The sequence below is a fragment of the Colletotrichum destructivum genome, chromosome 4, assembly GCF_034447905.1.
Source record: "Colletotrichum destructivum chromosome 4, complete sequence".
NCBI classification, from domain to species: Eukaryota; Fungi; Ascomycota; class Sordariomycetes; order Glomerellales; family Glomerellaceae; genus Colletotrichum; species Colletotrichum destructivum.
This window is the reverse complement of record NC_085899.1, coordinates 1,322,697-1,345,676: the sequence shown is the minus strand read 5'-3', so window position 1 is coordinate 1,345,676 and position 22,980 is coordinate 1,322,697. Positions and strand designations below refer to the sequence as shown.

Genomic DNA, 22,980 nt, shown 5'->3' with positions numbered 1-22,980 from the left:
CGAAGACTGTGCCAGATCTGGTCGCCAAGAGCCCCAGTGCTGCGTTGAGGCTCTAGAGGCGGCAGAAGCGAATGATTCTGGCGCTGGCCAAGACTTCCTGCAGAGTGCGTCCGATCAGAGGTGACAACGTTATGGGGGAATCGACGTAAGGGATAGACGGCGGGCGGAGAGTTGGGACAGGGTCATTGGATGCCCAGGAACCCCAATCCTTCCTGGTATACGATGCAGTGTCTGGGCGAGGCGAAGCTTTTGCAGAGTAGCAGTTTCGAGGCTATCGGTAGCCAAGTCTGCAGAGGACCGCTGCCGCAGCCAGTCGTACGTAACAAGCGGGCGGCAGAGACTGGAAACAGTGAAAGAGGAGGAGAAGGTACGAAGGGTAGGATGTGTCAACAGTGGGAAAGACTCGTCACCCCAGCATCAAGAAAGGCAAACAGGGGAGCGAAGGGTCTGTCTCGGGAGGTTCCTTGAGTCTTGGCACTCTGAGTATCGGACTGAGTCTGGGAGTTGGTTGTGCGGCGTCTCACGGCTTTTTTAAGAACAGCCAACTACATGGAGGAGCGAACAGCCGTGGACCCACCACCGAATTGATACGTACCTACTGACTGTGTACTGTAGGAAAGCACACAGTAAGATCTGGGAGAAGGTATAATGATTTTCTGTAAATGTCATATTCTCAAGTTTCCACCACGGCTGTTGGCTGTTTCGAGTGTTCTGCAAAGAAACTTGGGCGGCACCCTTGGCGCTGTAACGTCCGCCGTTCCCTTTGCGCTGAAGATTGATCCTCCACGGAGAGAACAGTGGCCCATAGTTTCTCCTGCTCGCAACCAGCGGCCCCGGAGTGCCCTCTGCTTTCCCTCCCTCTTTCATAGGTAGGTTACGTAGGTACTCTATCATGGTAGGTTTTGTTCCCGTTGCGCCAGCCAAGGCTTGACAGGGGCTCAATGATGCTGGTAGCCCACAACCCGCCCGCTCATGCGTGAATCTTGAGGGGCGATGAAAAAGGGGTGGACCCGGGAGCGAGGAAACAACACACGTTCGGACATTTTCTCACCACTCGTTTTCTCCCTCAACACACTCCCCTACTCTCCCTGCCATTACGTGAGGCACCTAACACACAAATGCGTACACCGTCACAACTGACCCCGTCCTGTGGCTGCCTATGTCTTGTCCATTTACTCTAGTCCCATTTGTTTCAATGCCCACAACACGACATCGCCCCTTGTCGTCGTCGTCGTCGTCGAAAGTTCGGCGACACGCGCCTGGTGCCCAGGGTGAATAATGCTTGGCATCTTGAGACTCACTGTTCTTCAGCCTCAAACCAACCCTCCGAGCACATCTGCAAGACTCGCGTATCTCTGCGTCTGCCGGCTCACTGCGTTTCTCAATCCGAAGATCCCGCTTCACTTCAGCCCTCCACCTCGAGTTTCCCCAAACCCAAACCCAAACCCACACACACCACACTCCTTCTCTGGTGGCTTTCGCACCCTCTGCTAGCAGCTCGCAGCAAGCAGAAGCAATGCAACGTTAATTTGGCCTCCCTTCACTCTATCCCAGTACCGCCCTTTCTGCATAGCAATGCCTCTGCCTCTCACCTGCCTACAGGTGATGCCACACGATCACGCCGTGCCACTGAGGTGCCATGGGCGGCTCTGGTGTCGATTCTTGTTATCCGGCAACTACTAGTGTCGTTCTACTCCTTCAGAAAAGGACCCGTTCGTCCTCCCCTTTCGATGTGAGCCTGCCACGAGGCCACTCCCTCGCTCGCTCGCTCGATCACACACAAAACAGCCGTGAACCAACAACAATCACCCCTCGCAGGTCGTCCAACCAAGAAGTAGGACTGCGCGCAACAAACTGCTAGCGCCAAGCCGTGGTCCGGCACGAGAAGGAGGCTCTGTTGATCTTCGCTACTGGGATTGGTCCAATGGAGCCTTTGGGGACCCTGCCACACACCATCTTCTGTTCGTCTGGACGGCTGCGCATGGCCACGGCTCCAGGGGAGTCCCGTTTCAGATGCATTTCAGAGGTCTCAGGCCGTGCATTGCCCAGCACCACACAAGACCACACATCCCGACAGACCCTTGAGGTGTGTCCAGTAATGGGCCAGGTGCCGCGACCGACATGTTCCGCCTCTCAAACACTCGAGCAGGGAGAGACGAGGAAGATGGGATTGCCCATCCATACAAAAGCATAACTGATTTCCCCTCTTTCGTGCTTGCGTTGCCCTTTTCTTGCCCCTTCTCCCGCTCGACCGTTTCCGCCCATTCTCTCTTGCCAATCTTCCTTCTTCACTTCTTGAATAGCGCACTGGGGGCAGCTTAGACTCATATTGACCATACTACTTTTTTATTTATATTCTTTCCTTGTTCTCATACCCTCAACGACAGACACTACGAGTCTATCATCAACGAAACGATAACGAAAACATCCGACAAGATGGGTCTTATTCTTCCTCTCCGAATCGTCCAGGGCGTTCTGGCATTGGTGATTCTGGGTCTCTCGGCCTTTGGTACGTGACAGAAACTGTCCAAATTTTTTTTTTAAAGAAATTGGTCAACCGCGGTGGCCTGTTCTTTTTCTTGGTGGGAATCATGACAACTGACTGTGTTCGCAGTCGCAAACTGGTACAACATGGACACGATGACATCGTCCCCGTCCCAGATCAATTTCCTGGTCTTCGTCCCGCTCTGGTCCTTCATCTCGATCGCCTACCTCGAGCTGGTCCCCAGATTTGCTCCCAGAGGTGAGCCTCCTGCTTCTCTACATCATATGCGTGTATGAGATGTAAACCGTGTGCTGACCAACCCCAGCTTCCCACCCCTGGGCTGCTGTCGGCTTTGAGGCGCTCAACGTGCTCTTCTACTTCGCCGGCTTTATCGCCCTCGCCGTCTTCCTCAGCAAGCTCCTCTTCTGCCGCGGCTCCGTCTGCGCCGCCGCCCGTGCCGACACGGTCCTCGCGGCGCTCCAGTTTGCCCTCTGGTCCGGGACCGCACTGCTCATGGCCAAGGACGTCTTCAAGACGGGGTTCCGCAAGCCAACCGCCGCTGGCCCCCCTCCTCAAATGAAGGAGTCCGTGTAAACACCTACGCCGACTCCTTTAAGGCCTTTCATGCCGCCCTTGAGGAGCGCCGGCGGGAGGCGTCTGTCGAGCTCATCCGGGTCAAGCGCATGCCGTCGTGGGACCGCAAAAGCGACCGCAATAAACTCTGGGAGATCGATCAGAGGCGCATATACGGCCCGGGGTTTAGTGACGTGAACCTTGTCTAGATGACTGGTTTACACGGAATTTGTAGGGGAAGAGGAAAACCGAACATGCCAAACCTGGAAAGGACGGGGTGTTTGTATTGAGATGGATGTCATTAGGTTGGCACGAATATTGGAAAATATGTGTGGATCGGATACAATTGGGTTTTGGGTTGGTCACTTCAATAAGGACGTAGATGCTATCCGTATTATTATTACTCTGCAGACTTCGGTCTGTAGTTTTTCCTTCCCATAACCCTCGAATCTCGGTCCAGCCAGTTTTTGTTCAGATGCTCTGCCCTCGAACCAGTGCGGCAAGATTGTCGCGGCTTCCGTGGCAAGCAGTGTGTATTTGGGATTTTCGTCAATTCACGCGAGACTCATGATCGTTATTCGAAATGATGTTCCCGACGACACTATCGACGTTCGACTAGACGATATTGTGCTCGGCGCGATGGTGATACAGTTCGACTTGAACAATGACTTAGTAGACGAGCGTCCAGCGAATGCAGACAATATTAAGCGACAAATGTATTTCTCTAGTCGACACTGCCCCCACGTTCAAGTCAAGAGTTGTCTCAATAAATTGGCTGTAGAGGATCGACTGGGCCATGAGGAGGACCTGGAAGCACCTCAGAGAGATAGGTTCGGTATGTTTTATCAGAAGATACAGGGCGAGATTATGGCCTAAGTATGATAACGGCTTCATCTGGGTTATGCCAATTCTCACAGCCTTGACAAAGAAATCCGAAGTGATCGTCTGCAATCAACAAGCGACTGCAGCAGATTTCCGGTAAGCTACGTGGGCTTTTTAACGACATCGAGCTTCCTGACGACGACAAAATAGACGACCTTTGATGCGCATATACTGCATACTATATGGGTGGCAACCGCTGATGTGACAGATTCTCTGCTTTGCTATCATTTTCGGTCAATAGGACTGGCAGCTAGTCCCATACAGCTCCAACTAGTTCACGGCCCACGTAGTGGAATAGTTCGTTGTCAGTGTCTCGAGCGGGCTGGCCGAGAAGACCAAATTCGAGGGCAACAACTCCGGCAGACGGCATCTGACAAGCTTCTATGCCGAAAAGCCATGGAAACCATTGTCAAATGGCCTGGAATGATGCACCAAGGGACGTGGCCTGGGTTGTGGACTGCTCTCAGTTGAGACCAGGGGACGTATCAGAGATGTAGCCCACTGGAACTCGGGCCTGCGAGTGGTTTCCGCGACAGATCGAAGCTGGTCGGGATAGGACATGGGTAAGCGTTGACTTTTATGCTCTAAGCTCCAGGCGTCTGGGGTGGTGGAAAAAGAAGCCGGGGATGTCGAGTCGGCTCCAAGGGCTCGTTCTTGTCATGTTTGACACACGACGTGTCAGCATAGAAGGCGCTTCATCTCACCCAGCTGACACCATACACACCGCGATCGATCAGTAAAGAAGCTGAAGTCTGAGAACATGTCTTTCGGTCAGTTTTGGCCGAGCTACGGCTGCACCCCAGACCCTACCTGTGCTGCAGCGGTGAGGAGTCTGGTTAGGGGTTATCGACCCCGTCGTGCTCACTCGATTGCCGATGCCTCCTATCTTCCCTCGGGAGCACCAAGTATTTATCAGTGCGGGCTTTTTAGGATCTAACCACTGCGAAGTACCTGCAGGCGCTGAGGAAAGGGGAAAGGGGAAAGAAGGAAAGAAATATATTAGTACAGAAGCGTGATATTGTCGTTCTCTGTCGTCACCTGGCTTGAGCTCAACCCTACAACGGTGTAATCTGACCGCCATTGTTGATTCCCGCCCCCTTCCGCTGTTCAACAAAATGTCCCGATTGTTCCACTTTTGAGCTCAAGCGACAGCCGCTGTGGGCCACGGGCTGTTGTCTCTCCCGACCGACAACCGTGGCGGCATCTTAGCCGTGGGGCCCGGCCGAGGTTGTCGGCATTTATGCCCGGCCGGTCTCTACTGCAGCCGTCGTCGGGATTTGTGAAAAACGGAAAGCCTTTCGGCCCCCGAAGCCACCCACAAATCCTCCGTCCCTCGCCCGGACCAATCAATACGTATGAAGCTGGATGCCGACCCCAATAGCTCAGACAGCAAGACCTCTTCTCGTCCTATATTGGGCCTCTCGTGCTTGATTAGGGAGCAGCAAACAAGCATCTTGAACAAGGCCTCCAGGCACTCAGTGAGCTGAGCACACAGCCGGCGACGGAATTACCAGGACAAGCCAAACTTCTCCAGGTCGCGGTGTGGACTGCCCCTCCTCAAAGTTCCCCAATGGCCGCCAACGACCCCCTGTCTTGCCCCGCAAAGTGACATTTCAGCGTCGATTGCGTGCTCTGGCCAAACCCCACATCTCATGCCTGAATCGGCGCCTCTCTTCGTCGTGAGGTCGGCAGCCCCTTACACGACTTTCCGCATCAGCTTCTCACCATGCCAATGACCAGCCAGCCTTTGCCGCAGCGTCGTAAACAAGCCGTGACGAGCTCCATTAGTCGACGGTCAAGCCATTGGATCCCTCCTGTCAAAACCCCATCTGTCATGGGTGAACTAACGACGAGCAGAGGGGTCCTTGACGAGGGGTCGTCCTCCAATTGGGAAAAAGATGCGTGACCACCACCACGTCGCGGGACCCTTTTTCTTCGAAGAAAAAGGCCAAGAGGTAATTATATACATAGATGAAGACCAGCCTACCTATGGTGTGATCTCCCCTCAATGGCATCATTTTGGCTAGCTCGATTCCTTTCTGCCTCTCCTCCGCCGCCCCTCTTGCTGTTGTGCCTCCGGTTGCCGGCCGCCGTTGGGCTTTAAGCGTGTCCATCTGCTCTTCTTGTCTCACACACTCCCAGAAAGAAGAAGCTTTCTCTTTCTCTCTGTCTTCTCTCTCCCCTTCCTGCTACTTACCCCTCCCCCTCCTTCACCGAGAACTTTCCCACTTGCTCCTACCCCCCGCCCAATAGTATCTCTTCATATCTCCTGGCCACAACAAGCCGGAAAGTTACAATGGCCGAAGAACTGAGCAAGAACTTTGAGACGCTGCAGCTCCATGCAGGGTATGTACAAACATGCGCGCGCGCCTGCACGCTGCGCGAGCAAAACACGTCTCTGGGAGAACGCAACTCGAGCGCAAGAGCTGTAAAGACTGACGGGAATCGTGTGTGAAACAGCCAGCAGCCCGACCCGACTACCAACTCGCGCGCCGTCCCCATCTACGCCACCACGGTTCGTTCTGCCTGGCGCAATCACCTGAGGAGCAGAAGCGCGACAGAAACTGATAGCAGCCCAACATGTAGAGCTTTACTTTCAATGACTCAGCCCACGGCGCGAGGCTCTTTGGCCTCAAGGAGTTTGGCAACATTTACAGCCGTATCATGAACGTGCGTGTGCCCTTTCTCTTCCCCAACCTTTGACTGTAGCCGCAAGGAAGCAAAGAAGCCTGTTGACACCCGTTTCCCCGCCGCCAGCCCACGGTCGACGTCTTCGAGAAGCGCATCGCCGCGCTCGAGGGCGGCGTGGCCGCGCTGGCCACCTCCTCCGGCCAGGCCGCCCAGTTCATCGCCATCAGCGCCCTCGCCCAGGCCGGCGACAATATCGTCGCGACCTCGCTGCTCTATGGTGGTACCTACAACCAGTTCAAGGTGTTCCTGCCGCGCCTCGGCATCCAAACAAAATTCGTCGATGGCGACCGCGTCGAGGACATTGCCAACGCCATCGACGACAAGACCAAGGCCGTCTACGTCGAGAGTATCGGCAACCCCAAGTACAACGTGCCTGATCTCGAGGCCATCGCCAAGGTCGCCCACGAGAAGGGCGTGCCCGTCATTGTGAGTCTGCGTCCGCGTCTCTCCTGTCCCGAGAGACGAGGGAAACGTGAACAAGGCTAACAATGCACCGCCCGCAGGTCGACAACACCTTTGGCGCTGGCGGCTACTTCATTCGCCCCATCGACCACGGCGCCGACATCGTTGTCCACTCGGCGACCAAGTGGATTGGCGGCCACGGCACCACCATCGGCGGCGTCATCGTCGACAGCGGCAAGTTCAAGTGGGACAACGGTCGCTTCCCGCTCATGACGGAGCCCAGCGACGGCTACCACGGCCTCAAGTTCTGGGAGACGTTCGGTCCCGTCACCTTCATCATCCGCGCCCGCGTCGAGATCCTGCGTGACCTCGGCGCCAGCCTCAACCCCTTCGCCGCCCAGCAGCTCCTCATCGGTATCGAGACGCTCTCCCTCCGCGCCGAGCGCCACGCCCAGAACGCCCTCGCCCTCGCTAAGTGGCTCGAGGCCAGCGACTATGTCAGCTGGGTTTCGTACCCCGGCCTCGAGAGCCACCCGTACCACGAGACGGCCAAGAAGTACCTCAAGCGCGGCTTCGGCGGCGTCCTCAGCTTCGGCGTCAAGGGCGGCGGCTCCGCAGGCAGCCAGGTCGTCGACGGCTTCAAGCTCATCTCCAACCTCGCCAACGTCGGCGACTCCAAGACCCTTGCCATCCAGTAAGTTTTGAGAGACGACCCCTCACCAGGAGCAATCGCTCTCCGTGGTGCAAAGCGCTAACGACGTTTTTAACAAAACAGCCCCTGGACCACTACCCACGAGCAGCTGTCCGACGAAGAGAAGAAGAGCTCCGGCGTCAGTGAGGTAAGCTTTCCCCGGAAGGAGAAATCCGACCAAGCGCTTCCGGCGCGGAACCGTGACTAACAGGATCCGCAACAGGACCTCATCCGCATCTCGGTCGGCACGGAGCACATTGACGATATCATCGGCGATTTCGAGCAGTCTTTCAAGAACGCCGCGGCCGCCACGACCGCCGGCAAGGCCGCCCCCGCCGCGGAGAACAAGCACGAGGACGCGCCGCTGGCCCCGTAAAACTTTCGTCGAGATAAGACGGGACGACACGAAGAGATAGGGAACGCCCCCCTGAACCACGTTTAGGTGGACAGCGTGCAAGCGTTTTTGCCAGCGCCTGGATGATGAAATTGTTTTGGTTGCATGAGAGAACGAATACCCGTAGAAAAAGCAACGTTAAAATGTTTTGTAATGAAAAAATCCGTTTGAATGATCAAAAAGCTGAAGAGGAGGATGCAGTGCCGTCTGTCTCCCTTGTCTCGTGTGTCGTGCATCGAAAACATGCCGATCCAGCCAACGCCTGAGACAAAACCCACACCCTCCAACCATCTGGCCGCTGTCAGAGCGTGAGGGAAAACAAGGAGAGACACAGACAAAGCGGATGCCTCCTGGTCTTCGACGACGGCGGTCGCGATCCGGATGAGGCGCGGCTGCCAGTGGCAACTCGCCAGGCATGCGAGGAAATCAAAACGTGCCGACGCCACAAATTCCTAGTGGGCAGTTGAGCGGCTTTTATTTGGAGCAGCCGCCTCTGCCTTGCACCCGTAAACGTGCTAAAGTCTGTGGTGCAAATAAGGCCAGCATGGTGGTTGCTGGTTGCTGTTAGCTAGCACTCACAGCTGTGGAATGGGGTCGGCGGGCGGGTGGAGCCCGGCCCCCGGCGCGATAGACGACAATAATCCGTTCGTCGGACATGATTGGTCAACAGCGGCTGGGGCTTCAGAAACCACACGCTTTGCAGTCCACCGTTGCTCATCCAAGCTTCCCCCCGTCCAGTTCCAGGCCGCCGCCATTCATCTACACCTCCATTTCCACCTCGATTAGAACCTCTCCCGGCCTCGAGCTCTTTCCACCCACCTCCTCTCTCCCATCCCACTCGTCGTTGGTATTACAAGCATCCGGCTTCCCCTCGAGTGTCCCGCCCGTTCGAACCGCAGGCTATACAGCTCCTCAACCGTAGACCGCCCCCATCCCTCCCTCGCCCCTAAAATGCGCCTCCTCGAAGCACTCGCGGCCCTTGCGGCCTACACCACGACTTCCCTCGCCCTCGCCGCCTCCCTCACACTCTCGATTCCCTCCTCCCCGGCTCTGCCGAATCCCTATACCCTTCCGCCCTCGACGCGCGCGACCCTCTCCGCCCTGGGCGCCTCCTTCTCCGCCCCGCTGTCTGTCAAGAACACCTTCGTCTTCGCCAATGTCACCGCCCCCGGCTCGTATCTGGTCGACGTTCACTGTGCGACCCACGCCTTTGCGCCCCTGCGTCTCGACGTCGCCGCTGACGGCAGCCTGGTAGCCTGGGAGACGTACCGCGGCAACGACTGGGACAACAAGGGCGAGGTCTACGCGGCCAAGGACTTTGAGGGCGGCGGCAGGGGCTTCGAGGTGCGGGTTCTGGGAGGCAAGAACTACTTCGTCGAAAGGAGCAAGTGTAGGTTTTCCCCTCCTACATCCAACCATGTTTTCCGTATTGGGAGATAGAAACGCCTGGGACGAGCGTGGGCTGCGTCGCCCCTCCTAGGCGCATTCGATTGAACAAGAGGAGAGGCCATGATATATATGCTAACGCACCGATGATACAGTCTCGGTTCTTACCATTCTCAAGAACCCCATGATCCTCCTTGGCCTTGTCAGCATGGGCATCTTCCTCGGCATGCCCTACCTTGTTGACAACAGTATGTCGCCCTTATCTCCTTGCCCATCCAGCTCACCCCTGCTCCTCTTTAAATACCCCCTCTAAGAAAACACCCTCTACCCTCGTATCCCATTCTTCTCTCTTCCCGATATCAACTGACATCACATCCCCAGTGGACCCTGAAATGCGTGCCGAGTTCGAGGAGCGCCAGAAGAGCAACCCTATGAACAGCATCCTCGGCGGCGGCGGCGAGCCTGGCGCCAACCCTATGGGCAACTTCGACATGGCCGCTTTCTTGGCGGGTACCGGAAAGAAGGACGAAACACCGTCAGGCTCTGGGTCCCCGAACGGTGGCGGCAGTGGCGCCGGGAAGAAGGAGAAGGGCGTGCGGAGGTGAAGAGACAATGCGGCTGCTGTGCGATGTGGCGTCGAGGAAAGGAATCATGAAAACCAAAGAAAAGAAGGGAAAGCCAGAGAGGCAAGGTCTTGAATGTCGGACCTGGAAGGCCCGGTACTGCGAGAGCCGGTGATGAGTTTGCAGCTTATTTCCTAGATACATGTTCATTTATCCTTACGGCCCCAGCTCGCCCTCGCACCATCCCCTACGTTTGTGAGTGCCATGCGCTTCATGAGGTAGGGGTTCGTGGCCTCCTCCAAAAGGTAACGTTGACGCGACCCTTCGCCCACAACATACACAAGGGACCAACTAGCTGACCCGCGATGATGGAAACAAGCTGCTTGATGCAACAGCCAAGAGCGGCCCTGTTTGTCTACGACGAAAAAGCAAGCGTACAGATATTATTAGACAAATTTCACGCCCTTCACCCGCCCGTCTTTCCATATTGTGTTCCGGTCTCTTGCGTGATGCAAGACCCATCCGAGTAACTCATGTGGAATGCGTCCATCCACCAACAACCGGCCCTACCTAACCGACTAGAAGTCGCCACCAAAGTCGTCACCACCACCGCCAAAGTCGTCGCCGTCGTTACCGTCATCTAGAAAGCCCCTGTCGTCAGTATCCGCAAGTCAAGACATCATGCCAGAGTGTGCGAAAAAGGGAATCAAAAAGAAAGGGGATAGAAAAAAAATGTGACATACTGTATCCATCGGCATACGCCTCTTGCTGCTCGTCGTTAATGTGGTCCGCAATCAGCGCGCCGCCCAACAGTCCGGCACCGGCACCAAGCGCCATGCCGCCAGCCATACCCATACCGCCGCCGCCGGGCTTCCGACCCCCGCCCATGCCGCCCATTCCGCCCATGCCGCGCCCATAACCGCCATATCCGCCGCCCTGCATGCCGTAACCCCCCGGGGCGCCGTAGCCTGGCTGCTGCGGGTAACCCCCATACTGCTGCTGGGGGGGATACCCGCCATACTGTTGCTGAGGCGGGTATCCGCCGTACTGCTGCTGCTGGGGGTACCCGCCGTAGTGCGGCTGCGCGTGGCTGCTCGAGCCACCCAGGCCGCCCATGCCGCCCGTCTTGGCCTTGCCGAGCAGCTTCCCGAGGAACCCGCCGCCGCTCTTGCCCCTAGCCTCCTGCGCGCGGGGCGGGAGCTGATCGGGAAAGGGGCTTTGGGGCTGCTGGTGCTGCTGCTGGTGGAGGTTGTAGCCGGGAGGCATGGGCGAGTGCGAGCCACGAGAGCGGGCCTCTTCCTCGGCCTGGAGTTGGCGGGCGAGGCGCTCGTCCTCACTCATAGTATTGGAGCCGCCGGCGCCGTAGGGCTGGGGTGTCGAAGACTGGTTCTCGTAGGGGTTGTGCTTCTGGTCGTAGGGGTTGGTCTTTTGGTCTACAGGGGGCGTCGGCACGCCGGGGCCCGGGGCGTAGCCAGGGGGAGGGCCGCCCGGTTGGTCGTCGGCCGGGGGCGGAGGAGGGGGCACGGCGGGCTCGGTCGGCTTATCCCATTGTGACTGTTTGGTGTGGAGGTTCACGTAGAACCTTGTCAAGAGATACAAGTCAGTGTCATGGTTCGCGGTGAAGGGGTTCGCCTGGCCGGACGGTGGGGCCACGAGGGCTTACCATTCTTTGTACTGATCATTCCAGCGGGCGATCCAGCCGGGTGGGACCTCGGGGGCCTTGGGAGGCGGGGGACCCGTCGGGGGAGCGAAATCGTCGGCCATGTGTAGGATTGTGAGTTTGAATCTGGGGAGGGCAAGGTGATGCCGTCAAAAGCGATCCAACGTTTGCGCGCGCAGTGCCTTAGTATGAACGAGGGCCGTCAAATCGGGATTGACACGGGATCGATTGCTGCAGGTACTGGAGATGTGGGAGTAAGGTTGTGTCGAGGTAGGTACTAGCTAAAGGTTCCAAAGCTTTCTACAGCTACCCTTTTGGACAGGTTAGAGAAAACCAAACTTGAAATAAGGGACTGATGTTTGGAGGAGAGGGGAGAGATGGGATGGAGAAAAGTCGCCTCTTTACTTCGCTGAGGGGAGTGTTAGGCGTTGTTGTAATTGGGGAGGCGCAATAGCGTTTTGGGCGGGCGGTATGGGCATTTGGAAGGCGGAAGGCCGGGATTACGTCTTCAAGCGTTCAACGTTTCTCTCTTCCTTTCCAACACCAAAAGGTACTAGAGTACCTACGCAGGTAAGTAGCTAAGCATAAGGTGCGGGATACCTTTGAGGGGCGCGACCCAATGACATCCCGACGTTTCCGCATCTCCTTGGTCTGCCACGGTGGGAGGGAGGCGACGTGGCGTGGCGGAGGCTTCGCATAATCACTGTCGTCCAGACCAGGTGGATTTGTCGACTGACAGCATCAGGCTTGTCCTGGGACGGGAGAGACAAACAATGCGACGGCAAACGGTTCATGTTGGCATGGGTTCACGCAATCGCGGGGCGAGAGACACACGAGGTGGAGCGAGAGAGAGTCTTTGCCTTGGGTTGCGAGCTCGCCTTTTTCCATATTGCTTCTCGAAGTCTCTCTTACAGCATTCTCTATACTGCTTCTGCAATGCTGCAATGCTGCTTCATGGCTCCCGATGCTGCTTTCGCTACTGCAACAGGGCGTTGATGCAAGCTGCGAGCTGCAAAGCACAGCCCCTCCCTCTGATGCTTGCTTGACTTGGACTGACATGATGCGTATTTTGCCCCTCGCTTAATCAAGTAAAAGGTAAGGTAATGAACGGATACGCAAGCGGTCCTACTGTCCCTGCTTGCTGCTTTCCTCCGGGAACCCGGAAACCCGACCGGAGGATGGATAGTGCGTACATGTATGTTCTTCCAAAGTACCTCTTGGTGAGGAACACGGGGGAAAACACCTCGGTATACCCTCCACAAGCCACTGGAAACATCTTGCACGAGCCAGGCTCCACAGCGCAGGCACATTTTCCCCGCTTCGTATAGCTTGCCTCTCTTCATCACAATTCACCCTTCGGAAGCGAGAACATCTTCGAAGGCAATGCCATGAATACCTAGCTAATTAGTGTAAGTAGAGCACGCACAAGAGTTGTGGCTGGTGCTACTGCCATAAAATCAGTCACCGGCTTGAGTCTGTTTCGTGATTTGCTTGCCTGAGGTAGGTGAACAACAGTGACAACAAGGCGAGGCTTGTCCCCGAGACGTCGCCCGCGGGCTGTCCAGATGACAGCGTCCGGCGTGGCGGTGCAAAATCACTTTTGAATCACTATTCTCGCGCTTGATGGGATACGGCACACTCCGCCCTCCGAACCAAACCAGATAGAAATGTCTGCCCCATCTTCTACGGTCGACGGACTACTGCCCTCGGGCGCTGTTTCACGCACAATTTGATTTTTGAACGCGAAGACATCGTGGCGCAGCCGCTCGCCGGCAACTTCCACCACTTATTGCCCTTCGCTTTAACAGGCATGAAACTTGGCAAATGGCCCTCCCATCTTACGATGAACGATCAGCCTGAAAGCTTCAGTGATGAAGAAGAAGAAGAAAAATCGGACCCGCTCCAGGCGTCTATCACATCTATACATGCAAAGCCTACGCTGCACAGGGAACTCCGAAAGCCGTCAACGACTGACTATGCAATCTTTCACTCATACCCGAATACTGCAAAATCAAGATACAACAAACACGACCCCTCTCTCAAGGCAGGCCCCGTTCGTCCCGCCGCCTCTCACCGAAGAGGTAGGCCGCCTCCATGCAGTAGGCGCCGCCTCCGCTGGCCATTCGCCGCTCGCTACCGTAGCAGATGACCACCGCATCCAAGATGCCGCTGAGAATCCCCTCCATGGCTCCCATGACCGAAAACCCAATGAAACTGGCCACTATGCCAACCACATATGCGTACGCCGAACCCCGTACCCCCATCCCATCCGGCAGAGCGATCGAGAGCTGCTTCGCTGTCATGACCCATCCCGCAAACCCGAGCGCCGTGGCCATGATGAACCGTGTTGCATACAAAAGCATCTTTGCCAGTCGATAGGGAAGCAAAGGAGAGTGACTGGATCGCCTCGAGCTGAACACTTGCGGTGTCAATGTTGTCGTCGGCCGCTGCGGCGAGAGGAAGTCCATCTGGCTAAGGCCGCGCGCCGCCGTGTGCAGGTTCTGCGAGTGAATCGCCCCGTACGTGATGGTCAAAGGATTCGTGAGCGCTGCGATAGGGGTCGGAATCCACATGGCTGCGATGTGTTGGAGGATGTTGGCCACTCTCCGAGGCAGCACGAGGAGAGGCGCCCGGATGAGCAGTGCCAGCAGCGTCGACTCGCAGATGCTTCCAAAGATGGTCGTCGTCGCGTGGTTGAGCGCCGCCGTGACAATTTCCGCCGACGTCGGTGCCGGCGCCGCGTTGCGGTGAAAGTACCATTGTGACACCGTTGCCGCCGTCGTCGCGCGCTGTACTGCATTGATGACGCCGATGGTCCACATGTACATGAGGACGAACCAGATCCCAAGCCACCAGCTGGACACGCTGATGATGAACCTGGCGAGCCTCCGCGAAAAGTAGCCCCCTAAAAAGATTCTCGAGAACATCCACATCCAGATCCACGTCCAGCTCACTATTAATGCTAGACAACCGAAACCCAAGATGAGGAGAGCCGTGTTCGCCGCGAGAATCCTGGTGGAGAACTCCAGGATCTCAATTGCCTGGCGGATGGCATACCTGCCCTTGTAGGCCATGTACACCCAGACTACAGCCGAGATGGCTGGGACAAGTGCAGCCCACCGCATGGCCCGGTCCTGAAAACTGGCCCCATGCGACCGGCCCTCGTAGCTGGAAATGAAGGGATACAACGTGAAGGAAAACATGATGATGGGTACCGCAACGAGAATCACGAGCGCCAGCGGCCGTGCGAATGACCGAAGCGCCGCCAGCCAGACAAAAGACACTAGGACCGATATGAGAGTGTCGACGGCCAGCATGTGGAAGGATGCTTGTAATGTCGTGTATACAGTGTCGCCCCATCCCTTTTTAGGCGTGCCCGTGTGCAGCCAGACGAGCACAAACGTAGACACCAGACCAGCCAACGCGATGAGGAATATCCAAGCGAAGAAGGGGTCATACTTGAAAATCTCCCCTTCGGCCAGGGGAACCGTCTCAGGGAGGGCCTCGTCGTCCGAGCCCGCCTGCTGAGCCTCTTCAAAGTCGTCCTCTTGAGTGGCTTCCCTCCTCAGTGGGAATTTGCGGCGGTCCCCGGACTTGGGCCGGAACTTCTGGAATGCAGGCGGGCTAGAGTCCGTCGGCGCCTCGTTCAGCAGAGATGCAGATGGGTCATCGTCGTCGTCGTCGTCGTCGTCGTCGTCGTGACCGCCGTCGGCGTCCTGAATCTGGGAGTCCAACCCGATGTCGACCATTTTAGGGTTCGTGTCCGAATCCCGATCGGAGCCCTCACGCGGGATACCCTCTCCCTCCTCGTCTATGACATCCCTCCCGCGAGTGCGTCCGCCGAAACTCCTCGTCCCGTTCCAGCTGCTACGGATACCCCTCCGCAGGCCGCGGTCCTGGTACCTGCGCCCGGGGCCCTCGTTGCTCTGCTCCAGCGAGCCGCGACTGGCGTCTGGTTCCGTCTCAGAGCTCTCTGCCATCTTGCTCGCGGCGGCCACGCGCCGCGACATGTGAAGAGCGGCCATATCCGCGGCTTCGCGGTCCCTCTCGTCCCCCTCGTCGTCCTCCATGTACTCGTCGAGCGTGCTGTGAAAGAGCGGCGCGTCCTGGGCGGTGGAAATGCGGGAGCCGAAGCCCATCTGCCCAAAACGCGAGCTGCCCGCCTGGTAAGGATTTCCACCGTAGCCTCTGCCGAGGAAGGACCGTCCGCCATTTCGCGGAGGTCGCGATGACCAGTCGTTCGGTTGTCGTGGTCGATTTTCGTTGCCTTCGACTTGGCCTGCAAAGTTGGAGAGTCGGGATTGCGACTGCGCCAAGAACCTGGACGCATCTGGGGGGAGCGCGGTCCTGTTAGTTGACCGCCGCTTGGTGTCGCTCAGAGCGATGATAGTGGCAGGGTAGTAGACTTACATTCCGAGAACATGTTGCTGTCTGTAGCGAGGACCTCGTCCTCTTCGGAAAACTCGCGTGCTCTTCGGGGGCCTGGCCGGCACCGCGGAACGATGGGTATAGATAAAGTCGGTGGCCTATGGAAGGCGTGCGAATGACGATAACGGACAAAGAGCAACCGGCTGGAATGTTTGGGTGCCGGCAGCGGTGGACACTAATGGAGTATACGCAAACAGGAAACAAGACAAGATTGGGGCTCAAAGCAGCTACCGAGATAAGGTTCTTGGATCGGATAGAAAGTCACCCATAGACGGAAAAGAGATTTCAGATCAAGCCTGGGGTGCTCGTGAGAGGAGCATCCGCACCGAGGTGTCGGGAAAGAGATGATTCGAAGGTCATGCGGTGCAGCCCAGACGAAGAGGTGAAGGTGCCTAGTGCACGAAGGCAGGTGAATGAGTGGACCGGTAAGGGGAATGGCAGAATGGATTGCCTGCCACCTGCTGGGTGGGATGGGCGGAGAGGCTTGTTAGGCAGCGGGGATGTAGTAACAGCAGCAGCCTAAACGGTGACATAGCACACGCCCACAGGTAGCCTGGAGCACACGACACCGCCTAGGTACCACAATATAGGACCCTTTCACCTATCGCCTGGCCCCCCGGGTACCTATTTCACTAACAAATCAGCCACTCACAACGTCAGCTCCGGGGTGGCAGGGTAACGTCGGAGCCACCCACGGGGCAGCCGCCGCCGGCACTTATCGCACTTGACGAATGGCTAATCGGGCTTGACTAGTAGGCGATAAGGCGGTAAGTCGATGCGGTGCACTGTGGCATTGCAGCATTGAGGGCCCGGATTGCCTCAGACGGGGGGGCGGGGGGGGACATTACATGGCCATAGCGGCAAGGCCACTTGCTGGGGCGGGCCCCTCTTCTTCCTCCGCCTCCTTCTAGTTCCAGGTTCGCCTCGATTTGAGGCCCCAAGAACCGCGTGTGATGCAGCGGAACACCGATCCGGTCAAAAAGGTAAACTTGCGTGCATTTGAATTATGCACGAAACCCATGGACAGTTCAAGAATGGGCGAACGTTCTCCCTCTCTAGCACCTGTTTGTCCTCTTCCCGCAAACCCACGTACTTGAAGCGTTCCTCCTATCTGCATGGCTAATCTCCCTCGCTTGGTGCATGACACTGACCTGTCCCGGCGTGAGACATACAAGGAAATCGCTGGGCTCCGATCCATCCAGCCTCCCGAGTCACTTAGTCATGATTAGTCGCCATCCTGGAGGCTAGGTCAGGTCAGTCAGTCATTTTCCAGACTGTCGTCAAATGACTGACTGACTGACTGCCTCTCCGCGACCCCCATCCGGTTCGTCCTCTTTTGCGTGCCTATGGCTCTTATCAGCCCAGTACTTGCGTCACTGATAATACCATGCCCGCACTCTCCCTGGTCATCGGTCCAATTTTAACTGGGCCCTCTCTGGTTGTCTTCTGGGTCTAGTGCAGCCTGTGACAAGGGGCCACCATCTTAAACATTGACCAGCGTGATGCCTTTCGATTCGCCGTTTCCTACAAACGCATTGGATCCCGCCTCTCGCCTCCGTTGAATCGTCGGCGAAACTTTTGTCGCTATACAGACGAGGTCATCCATCTACTTTGTATAGTTTGGTGAACCCACACAGCCTTCCATCCTTCTCAAACGCAGTCTCCGGTAGTCATCCGGGAGCACCACGTCGACCGCAGACGACATCTTTCGAGTTCCAACATTCCCGCCGCCCGACCACCCCCCCCTTGTCAGACGTATTCCGAACACGTGCTCCGATAAACCACGACAGCTGTTTGAAGCTCTTCGACATCGGACCAACCGTCAACCGCCAACCACAACCACACCGCATACACAAGCCCACGCCGTCCCAATTCCATCCCTCCGAAACAACCCCATCAGCGTAGTAACGCCCTTGCCTTGCGGGTCAGCTGGAGAAGGGAAGGAGAAGAAGAAAGAAAGATAGGAAACCAACGCTTCATCCTCGGCCTTTCGAACACACCACAGACCTTCACCTCCAAGCCCGCCCACCCACCCACCCCCTCTAACCTCCAAACCCATCCCGCTCAAGGGCCATGTCGTCTCCACCATGGGACTACATCGCTAAACTCGTCTGCATCGGCGACTCGGGCTGCGGCAAGTCCAGCCTGACCATCCGTCTCTGCGAGGGCCGCTTCTCCCCTCACCACGACGTGACCATCGGCGTCGAGTTCGGCTCCCGCATCGTTCCTGTCGGCCCCCCCAACGCCCTCCCTCCCGCTCCTCACCTCCCAGCGTCCTCCAACGTCCAGAAGACCAACGAAGACGGCATCGCCGCGCCCAACGGCCTCCCCGAGCCCCCACGCCTCCCCGAACCAGCCGCAGTTGACGGGCCCCAAAAGCACATGAAGCTCTCCCTTTGGGACACGGCGGGCCAGGAGACGTACAAGTCCGTCACGCGCTCCTACTTCCGCGGCGCCAGTGGCGCCCTACTTGTCTTCGACCTCAGCCGCAAGCAGACCTTCCAGCATGTCACGGACTGGCTCAACGACCTGCGCCAGATCGCTGAGCCCGACATTGTCGTCATTCTCGTCGGCAACAAGGCCGACCTCACTCAGGACGAGAACAACAAGCGTGAAGTCACCAAAGAGGAGGCCGAGGAATGGGCCAAGAGGAACGGCGTCTTCGAGTATGTCGAGACGAGCGCCAAGAGCGGCGAGAACGTCGAGAAGGCCTTTATGAGGGTCGCCGAGAGGATATACAACAACATCCAGGCCGGCAAGTACGACCTCAATGACAGGAGATCCGGTGTCAAGGGACCTGGCGCCGGAGGCAGTAGGCAGGTGAAGATAGGGAGCGATGCCAACAAGGGATCAGGCGGCGGCTGTTGTTAGATGAGCTGCCACAGAGTGTACAAAAAAAAAGCATACACACACAAGGATAGTGATACCCAAGGCCATCAGCAAAAGGTTTTATTTGTTTTTTTAGTTCTCGTCTTCCAACATTGTACTATTACTTATAATCATAATTCACTGCTACAGTTGCTGTCTAGAAGCACGACTTAAGGTTTTGTTTTATTTTAGAAAAAAGGCTTTGTAGAAACAAGGAAACAATTCATTTTGTATTTTGTACGGATGGAACCCTCCGCCGGCTGGTCTTTCTCATCATAGCTATGAAATCCTGCTTGCCGCCCTATTTATCGCTCATATCCTTACACAGGGTTGGATGGGGAAACCCGATTCTGAGAACCAACCCCTCGAGTCCATCATTTCCGACAATAGACCGTCTGCTACTGAAAATTGGTTTGATCAACCGTACCGTAATCTAGTCGGAGATCCTCCAGCTGTCGAACCACTTCAGGTAGCTGTATTGCTTGTTGGGGCCCGTCATACCGAAGCAGATGGGACTAAAGAGGATGTAGAGACCAATGATGGTCGCGTACAGGACGCCGTAAATGGTGTACTGAACAGCCTGGTTCTTGTTACGAAGGAACCAGTCGGCCAAGAAACCAAACGTGAGGATGGCGAAGTAAAGCGCGGGATAGTAGTGGTGGACGTAGGTGACACGTGCCATGACGACGAAAGGAAGATAGTGGAGGAACCAGCCAGCCACGGGGTATAATCCCGCATAATGGATCTGGTCGATCTCCTTCGAATTCAAATCGGCGTAGCCACGCTGCCAGCGGATGACGTACCAGACGACGACGAGAGCGAAAATGCCGAGACCGGCCGTGGAGCCCCAGTATACGAGGGGGTTGCCGAGGAGAAAGTACTTGACAATGTTGTCGTCCCAACCGCACATGCGCAGACCAACATTTAGGATGGGCCACTGCCACCACTGAGATGCTAAGTCGTCTTGCTTGTCGGGATCGGGGACAAGAGCATTGTTGGATGTCATCATGGCGACGTTGAGGTGGATGAAGTCGTGGAGAAAGGGGGACTTGTAAGAACCGGGATCGCCAGGGGGTACTGCATCTCAGTTAGCGTAATGCATCTAGGACAGGCAACAGCGTGGGGAATCACTTACGCTTCTCGTTGGTGTGAGCCTCAACGTTCCAATGAGTGTAGGAATCCTTGGGGTTGTTCTTCTTGGTGCATGTGACCTCAATCTGCTTGAAACCCCATTGAGGAAGATTGACATTACCGGCGCGAAGATAGCAGCCAAGAGTCGGGTGTCTCAAACGGAAAGCGGTGGTGAGAGTGCGGATACGGCTACGGTCACGAGAAGCGACGTCGCGAACAACCTCAACCTGCCAGTGGTCCTTATCATCACCGATGGTAAGGTTGCCGTAGCAGGAAACCTCCTTGTCAGCCTTGGTCATGGGAGCAGCAATCTCGTGCGAGTGGAGATTGCGTCCGGTCTGGGCGTGGATGAGGCGGATGGTGCTGCCGTCGGCGATGAATCGGGGCTCGGCCTCAGGATCGTAGTCTTCATCATGGCGATTGGGGTAAAAGAACCAGTCGTTGTTGGCATCCTTGTGATGGTAGCAAGTGACTTGTTGCTGGGTAGAGCCCTCGGGGTAGGTCTGAACATGAGAGTGAAGCAGGCCACCGCCGTATCCCATATTCTTGATGGTGGCGCGTGAGCCGTAGGCAATCTCCAAGGGGCTGTTCCTGCCGACTTCGGTGCCCTTGAGGTTGGCCTGGAACAGGGAGCTCATCTGCGCGTCTCCGGGACCCGTTTGGTCCAGGATGGCGAAGTGAAGAGCAAAGGAGAGCATGTAGACCAGGAAGGGAACGATGATGAGACCGACAACACGAGTGACGACGTGAGCACCCAGTGTGGTGACGGGCATCTTAGTGTCGCCAAACTTGTTCCACAGATCCTCGATGGTGTACAGGCCGACGAGAGCGGTCACGAAGAGACCGACGAGCTTGACACTGCACACACAGCCGATGCTAAGGCCAGTCATGAACAGCCAGAAGAACCACTCGGGCTCAAAGGCGGAGTAGCGCTGGTTGTGGAACTTGGCCCAGCAGAGAACGGTCGCAACAGTTCCAAAGAGCAGCATCGAGTCGAGGAGAATAAAGCGGCTGATGGTGGTGTACGAGTTTTCGCAGAGGACCATCAGAGTGACGAGCCAGACGGCGGGGCGGCGCAGCTTCAGCTCGCGGGCAGTGAAGTATGCCATGGGGATGCAGAGAATGCCGAAGAGGGCGTTGAAAGCTCTCATGAAGGTGTAGTCAACATCCTCGGGGTACTTTTCGCCGGACTTGAACTCGAAAGATCCGTTGTAGCCAGCGAGAACGCCAGACAGCCCGACGAGCATCTTGCCCAAGGGGGGGTGGACGTCAAAATAGTATTCATGTTTAATGTAGTGGCTTCCGAACTTGCCAAAGTGAGCCTCGTCCCAGGTAACGATGTCGCTGAGGCCAATTCTCCACAGTCGGGTGAAGATGGCGACGGCCGTGAAGATGACGGGGGCGATGACGACCTCCCACTGGTCAAGAAAGGAGCTCTCCTAGGGGACAGAAACGCTTCGTCAGCATCAAGCAGGCTTCGCGGCAGTGGAGTATGGCTTCCAGGAAGGGCGGGAAGGATAAAGGACAAACTTACCTTCTTGGCAAGCTGCTTCTTGTCATCTACCTCGGGAGCAGCCGTTAGGGGAACTGACTGGCCCTGAGGTACGGCTCGGCGTCTAACGCCATCGCCGACGTCTGCGCCGGACGCGACAATTGGCTTGTCGGTAGCCATTGCTGTTCGTAGACAAGGTCAGCAAACGGAAGGCAGCCATGAGAAATGTCGGACAGAGGCATAGCACTGACTTTCAAGACGGGGTGGCCGAAGTCGTCGACGAACGCGGCTAAGAGGGTGTGCGGGAGAAAGTGATGGGTGGTTTGATAGTCAAGCTCTGGGAACAGGAGCTCTGAGCTCTGGGTCAAGGATCGGACGAGTCAAGACTCAAGGTGTAAATATAACGAGTTGGAGAAGTGGAAGAAAGAAAAAAGGGTTTAGGAGGAAAGATGAACCACAGAGTGTAGCCGCGAAACAAGAATCAGCGGGTTTCTCTCAAGGGACTTGGTTTCTGCGAACCGAACCGAACCAGCTCATCAAAAGCGAATGGCTGCTGGGGCTCCTGAAGATAGGTGAGCTTGAGAAGGAGGATGGGAAAAAGGGACCAGACACCCAAAGGGAATCATGCAATTAATATGGAGGTGACTGGAGACTGCCCTCTGGCCAACTGGGAATTTTCTGGTGAGGTGTAAGGTGGTCCCCCCGGTCTGCTAAATCGGGAGAGCTGGGCAAGGAGTGCCCCCTTGCGCGGGCAACGAAATAAATGCCACCTATGCACCAACAAACACGGTCATCCCCTCCCTTGGACCTTCCAATGCACTTTACGCGAATCTCGTCCCTGGGGCCAGAGTACCATTGGGGCCAGTACCGCCGACTCCATTGGCTCAGCCCCCCAAGAACTGGACGAAGTATCTCCTCTGGATGGAATGGCCTGAATGGCCCTCAAGGAGGGCCCCTCTGCTCTCCATTTGTAGGCTCTCCCCCTGCTCCCATACCTCCCTTCTCCCTGCTTGAATCGGAGTCGAGACCCCACGCAATATCGCGGCCCATGATCGTCGTCGCCTTGAGGCTCTAGCAGGTGACAGACACCATCTCACCATCATCACCTTTCCTGTCTCTGCGAATAATCTCTCCTGTCATCCGTTCTCGACGATGGAACCCATGTACCGCCATGTTGCATCATAGTCAAAAGATGACCCAACGCACTTACGGTCGGCCTGCAGCTACTACGCCCATTGTCTCCCACGAGGGCGCTGCTAGTGGCAGGCCAGGACCAAACCCCACGGGCCCTTGAGGCCCTCATCAGCACAATGTCCTGTCTTCAACTTGACAGC

At 56.6% G+C, this 22,980-nt stretch overlaps 7 protein-coding genes across 7 annotated transcripts; 4 read left to right on the top strand and 3 right to left on the bottom strand.

Annotated features, from left to right (window-relative positions):
* The first annotated feature begins 1,084 nt into the window (after positions 1-1,084).
* Positions 1,085-3,499, top strand: CDEST_06327 (Putative Marvel domain-containing protein). The gene is made up of 3 exons (XM_062922486.1): positions 1,085-2,509; positions 2,615-2,743; positions 2,811-3,499. Exons 1-3 carry the CDS (start codon positions 2,437-2,439, stop codon positions 3,077-3,079), a joined length of 471 nt encoding a protein of 156 aa, XP_062778537.1. The 5' UTR covers positions 1,085-2,436; the 3' UTR covers positions 3,080-3,499.
* Positions 3,500-5,632: 2,133 nt separating this feature from the next.
* Positions 5,633-8,642, top strand: CDEST_06326 (Putative cys/Met metabolism, pyridoxal phosphate-dependent enzyme). Its single transcript, XM_062922485.1, has 7 exons — positions 5,633-6,286; positions 6,401-6,455; positions 6,527-6,610; positions 6,698-7,057; positions 7,135-7,727; positions 7,809-7,872; positions 7,948-8,642. Exons 1-7 carry the CDS (start codon positions 6,237-6,239, stop codon positions 8,098-8,100), a joined length of 1,359 nt encoding a protein of 452 aa, XP_062778536.1. The 5' UTR covers positions 5,633-6,236; the 3' UTR covers positions 8,101-8,642.
* A 205-nt stretch (positions 8,643-8,847) lies between these two features.
* On the top strand, positions 8,848-10,324 carry CDEST_06325 (Putative ER membrane protein complex subunit 7). The gene is made up of 3 exons (XM_062922484.1): positions 8,848-9,508; positions 9,660-9,752; positions 9,886-10,324. The coding sequence occupies exons 1-3, from the start codon at positions 9,070-9,072 to the stop codon at positions 10,107-10,109; spliced, it is 756 nt and encodes a 251-aa protein (XP_062778535.1). The 5' UTR covers positions 8,848-9,069; the 3' UTR covers positions 10,110-10,324.
* A 152-nt stretch (positions 10,325-10,476) lies between these two features.
* Positions 10,477-12,180, bottom strand: CDEST_06324 (Putative WW domain-containing protein). Its single transcript, XM_062922483.1, has 3 exons — positions 11,731-12,180; positions 10,811-11,649; positions 10,477-10,707 (listed from the first exon to the last, which is right to left on the bottom strand). Exons 1-3 carry the CDS (start codon positions 11,829-11,831, stop codon positions 10,646-10,648), a joined length of 1,002 nt encoding a protein of 333 aa, XP_062778534.1. The 5' UTR covers positions 11,832-12,180; the 3' UTR covers positions 10,477-10,645.
* Positions 12,181-13,631: 1,451 nt separating this feature from the next.
* Positions 13,632-16,585, bottom strand: CDEST_06323 (Putative choline transporter). The gene is made up of 2 exons (XM_062922482.1): positions 16,138-16,585; positions 13,632-16,057 (listed from the first exon to the last, which is right to left on the bottom strand). Exons 1-2 carry the CDS (start codon positions 16,148-16,150, stop codon positions 13,767-13,769), a joined length of 2,304 nt encoding a protein of 767 aa, XP_062778533.1. The 5' UTR covers positions 16,151-16,585; the 3' UTR covers positions 13,632-13,766.
* A 920-nt stretch (positions 16,586-17,505) lies between these two features.
* CDEST_06322 (Putative small GTP-binding protein) lies at positions 17,506-19,038 on the top strand. Its single transcript, XM_062922481.1, has one exon. It carries the CDS (start codon positions 18,229-18,231, stop codon positions 19,024-19,026), a length of 798 nt encoding a protein of 265 aa, XP_062778532.1. The 5' UTR covers positions 17,506-18,228; the 3' UTR covers positions 19,027-19,038.
* Position 19,039: 1 nt separating this feature from the next.
* On the bottom strand, positions 19,040-22,332 carry CDEST_06321 (Putative glycosyl transferase family 39/83, glycosyltransferase 39, Mir domain superfamily). The gene is made up of 4 exons (XM_062922480.1): positions 21,898-22,332; positions 21,689-21,828; positions 20,159-21,593; positions 19,040-20,100 (listed from the first exon to the last, which is right to left on the bottom strand). Exons 2-4 carry the CDS (start codon positions 21,824-21,826, stop codon positions 19,457-19,459), a joined length of 2,217 nt encoding a protein of 738 aa, XP_062778531.1. The 5' UTR covers positions 21,827-21,828; positions 21,898-22,332; the 3' UTR covers positions 19,040-19,456.
* Positions 22,333-22,980: the final 648 nt, after the last annotated feature.

What these genes read in the sequence shown, in the direction of transcription:
- CDEST_06324 (XM_062922483.1), bottom strand. Translation starts at nt 11,831, where the DNA reads ATGGCCGACGATTTCGCTCCCCCGACGGGTCCCCCGCCTCCCAAGGCC. An exon ending in AATGATCAGTACAAAGAATG is followed by an intron (nt 11,650 to 11,730) that starts GTAAGCCCTCGT and finishes TCTCTTGACAAG; the next exon opens with GTTCTACGTGAACCTCCACA. An exon ending in GGCGTATGCCGATGGATACA is followed by an intron (nt 10,708 to 10,810) that starts GTATGTCACATT and finishes GGGGCTTTCTAG; the next exon opens with ATGACGGTAACGACGGCGAC.
- CDEST_06321 (XM_062922480.1), bottom strand. Translation starts at nt 21,826, where the DNA reads ATGGCTACCGACAAGCCAATTGTCGCGTCCGGCGCAGACGTCGGCGAT. An exon ending in AGAAGCAGCTTGCCAAGAAG is followed by an intron (nt 21,594 to 21,688) that starts GTAAGTTTGTCC and finishes TCTGTCCCCTAG; the next exon opens with GAGAGCTCCTTTCTTGACCA. An exon ending in GGCTCACACCAACGAGAAGC is followed by an intron (nt 20,101 to 20,158) that starts GTAAGTGATTCC and finishes ACTGAGATGCAG; the next exon opens with TACCCCCTGGCGATCCCGGT.
- CDEST_06326 (XM_062922485.1), top strand. Translation starts at nt 6,237, where the DNA reads ATGGCCGAAGAACTGAGCAAGAACTTTGAGACGCTGCAGCTCCATGCA. An exon ending in ACGCTGCAGCTCCATGCAGG is followed by an intron (nt 6,287 to 6,400) that starts GTATGTACAAAC and finishes TGTGTGAAACAG; the next exon opens with CCAGCAGCCCGACCCGACTA. An exon ending in TCCAAGACCCTTGCCATCCA is followed by an intron (nt 7,728 to 7,808) that starts GTAAGTTTTGAG and finishes TTAACAAAACAG; the next exon opens with CCCCTGGACCACTACCCACG.
- CDEST_06325 (XM_062922484.1), top strand. Translation starts at nt 9,070, where the DNA reads ATGCGCCTCCTCGAAGCACTCGCGGCCCTTGCGGCCTACACCACGACT. An exon ending in CTTCGTCGAAAGGAGCAAGT is followed by an intron (nt 9,509 to 9,659) that starts GTAGGTTTTCCC and finishes CCGATGATACAG; the next exon opens with TCTCGGTTCTTACCATTCTC. An exon ending in GCCCTACCTTGTTGACAACA is followed by an intron (nt 9,753 to 9,885) that starts GTATGTCGCCCT and finishes TCACATCCCCAG; the next exon opens with TGGACCCTGAAATGCGTGCC.
- CDEST_06327 (XM_062922486.1), top strand. Translation starts at nt 2,437, where the DNA reads ATGGGTCTTATTCTTCCTCTCCGAATCGTCCAGGGCGTTCTGGCATTG. An exon ending in TCTGGGTCTCTCGGCCTTTG is followed by an intron (nt 2,510 to 2,614) that starts GTACGTGACAGA and finishes CTGTGTTCGCAG; the next exon opens with TCGCAAACTGGTACAACATG. An exon ending in CCCCAGATTTGCTCCCAGAG is followed by an intron (nt 2,744 to 2,810) that starts GTGAGCCTCCTG and finishes GACCAACCCCAG; the next exon opens with CTTCCCACCCCTGGGCTGCT.
- CDEST_06322 (XM_062922481.1), top strand. Translation starts at nt 18,229, where the DNA reads ATGTCGTCTCCACCATGGGACTACATCGCTAAACTCGTCTGCATCGGC.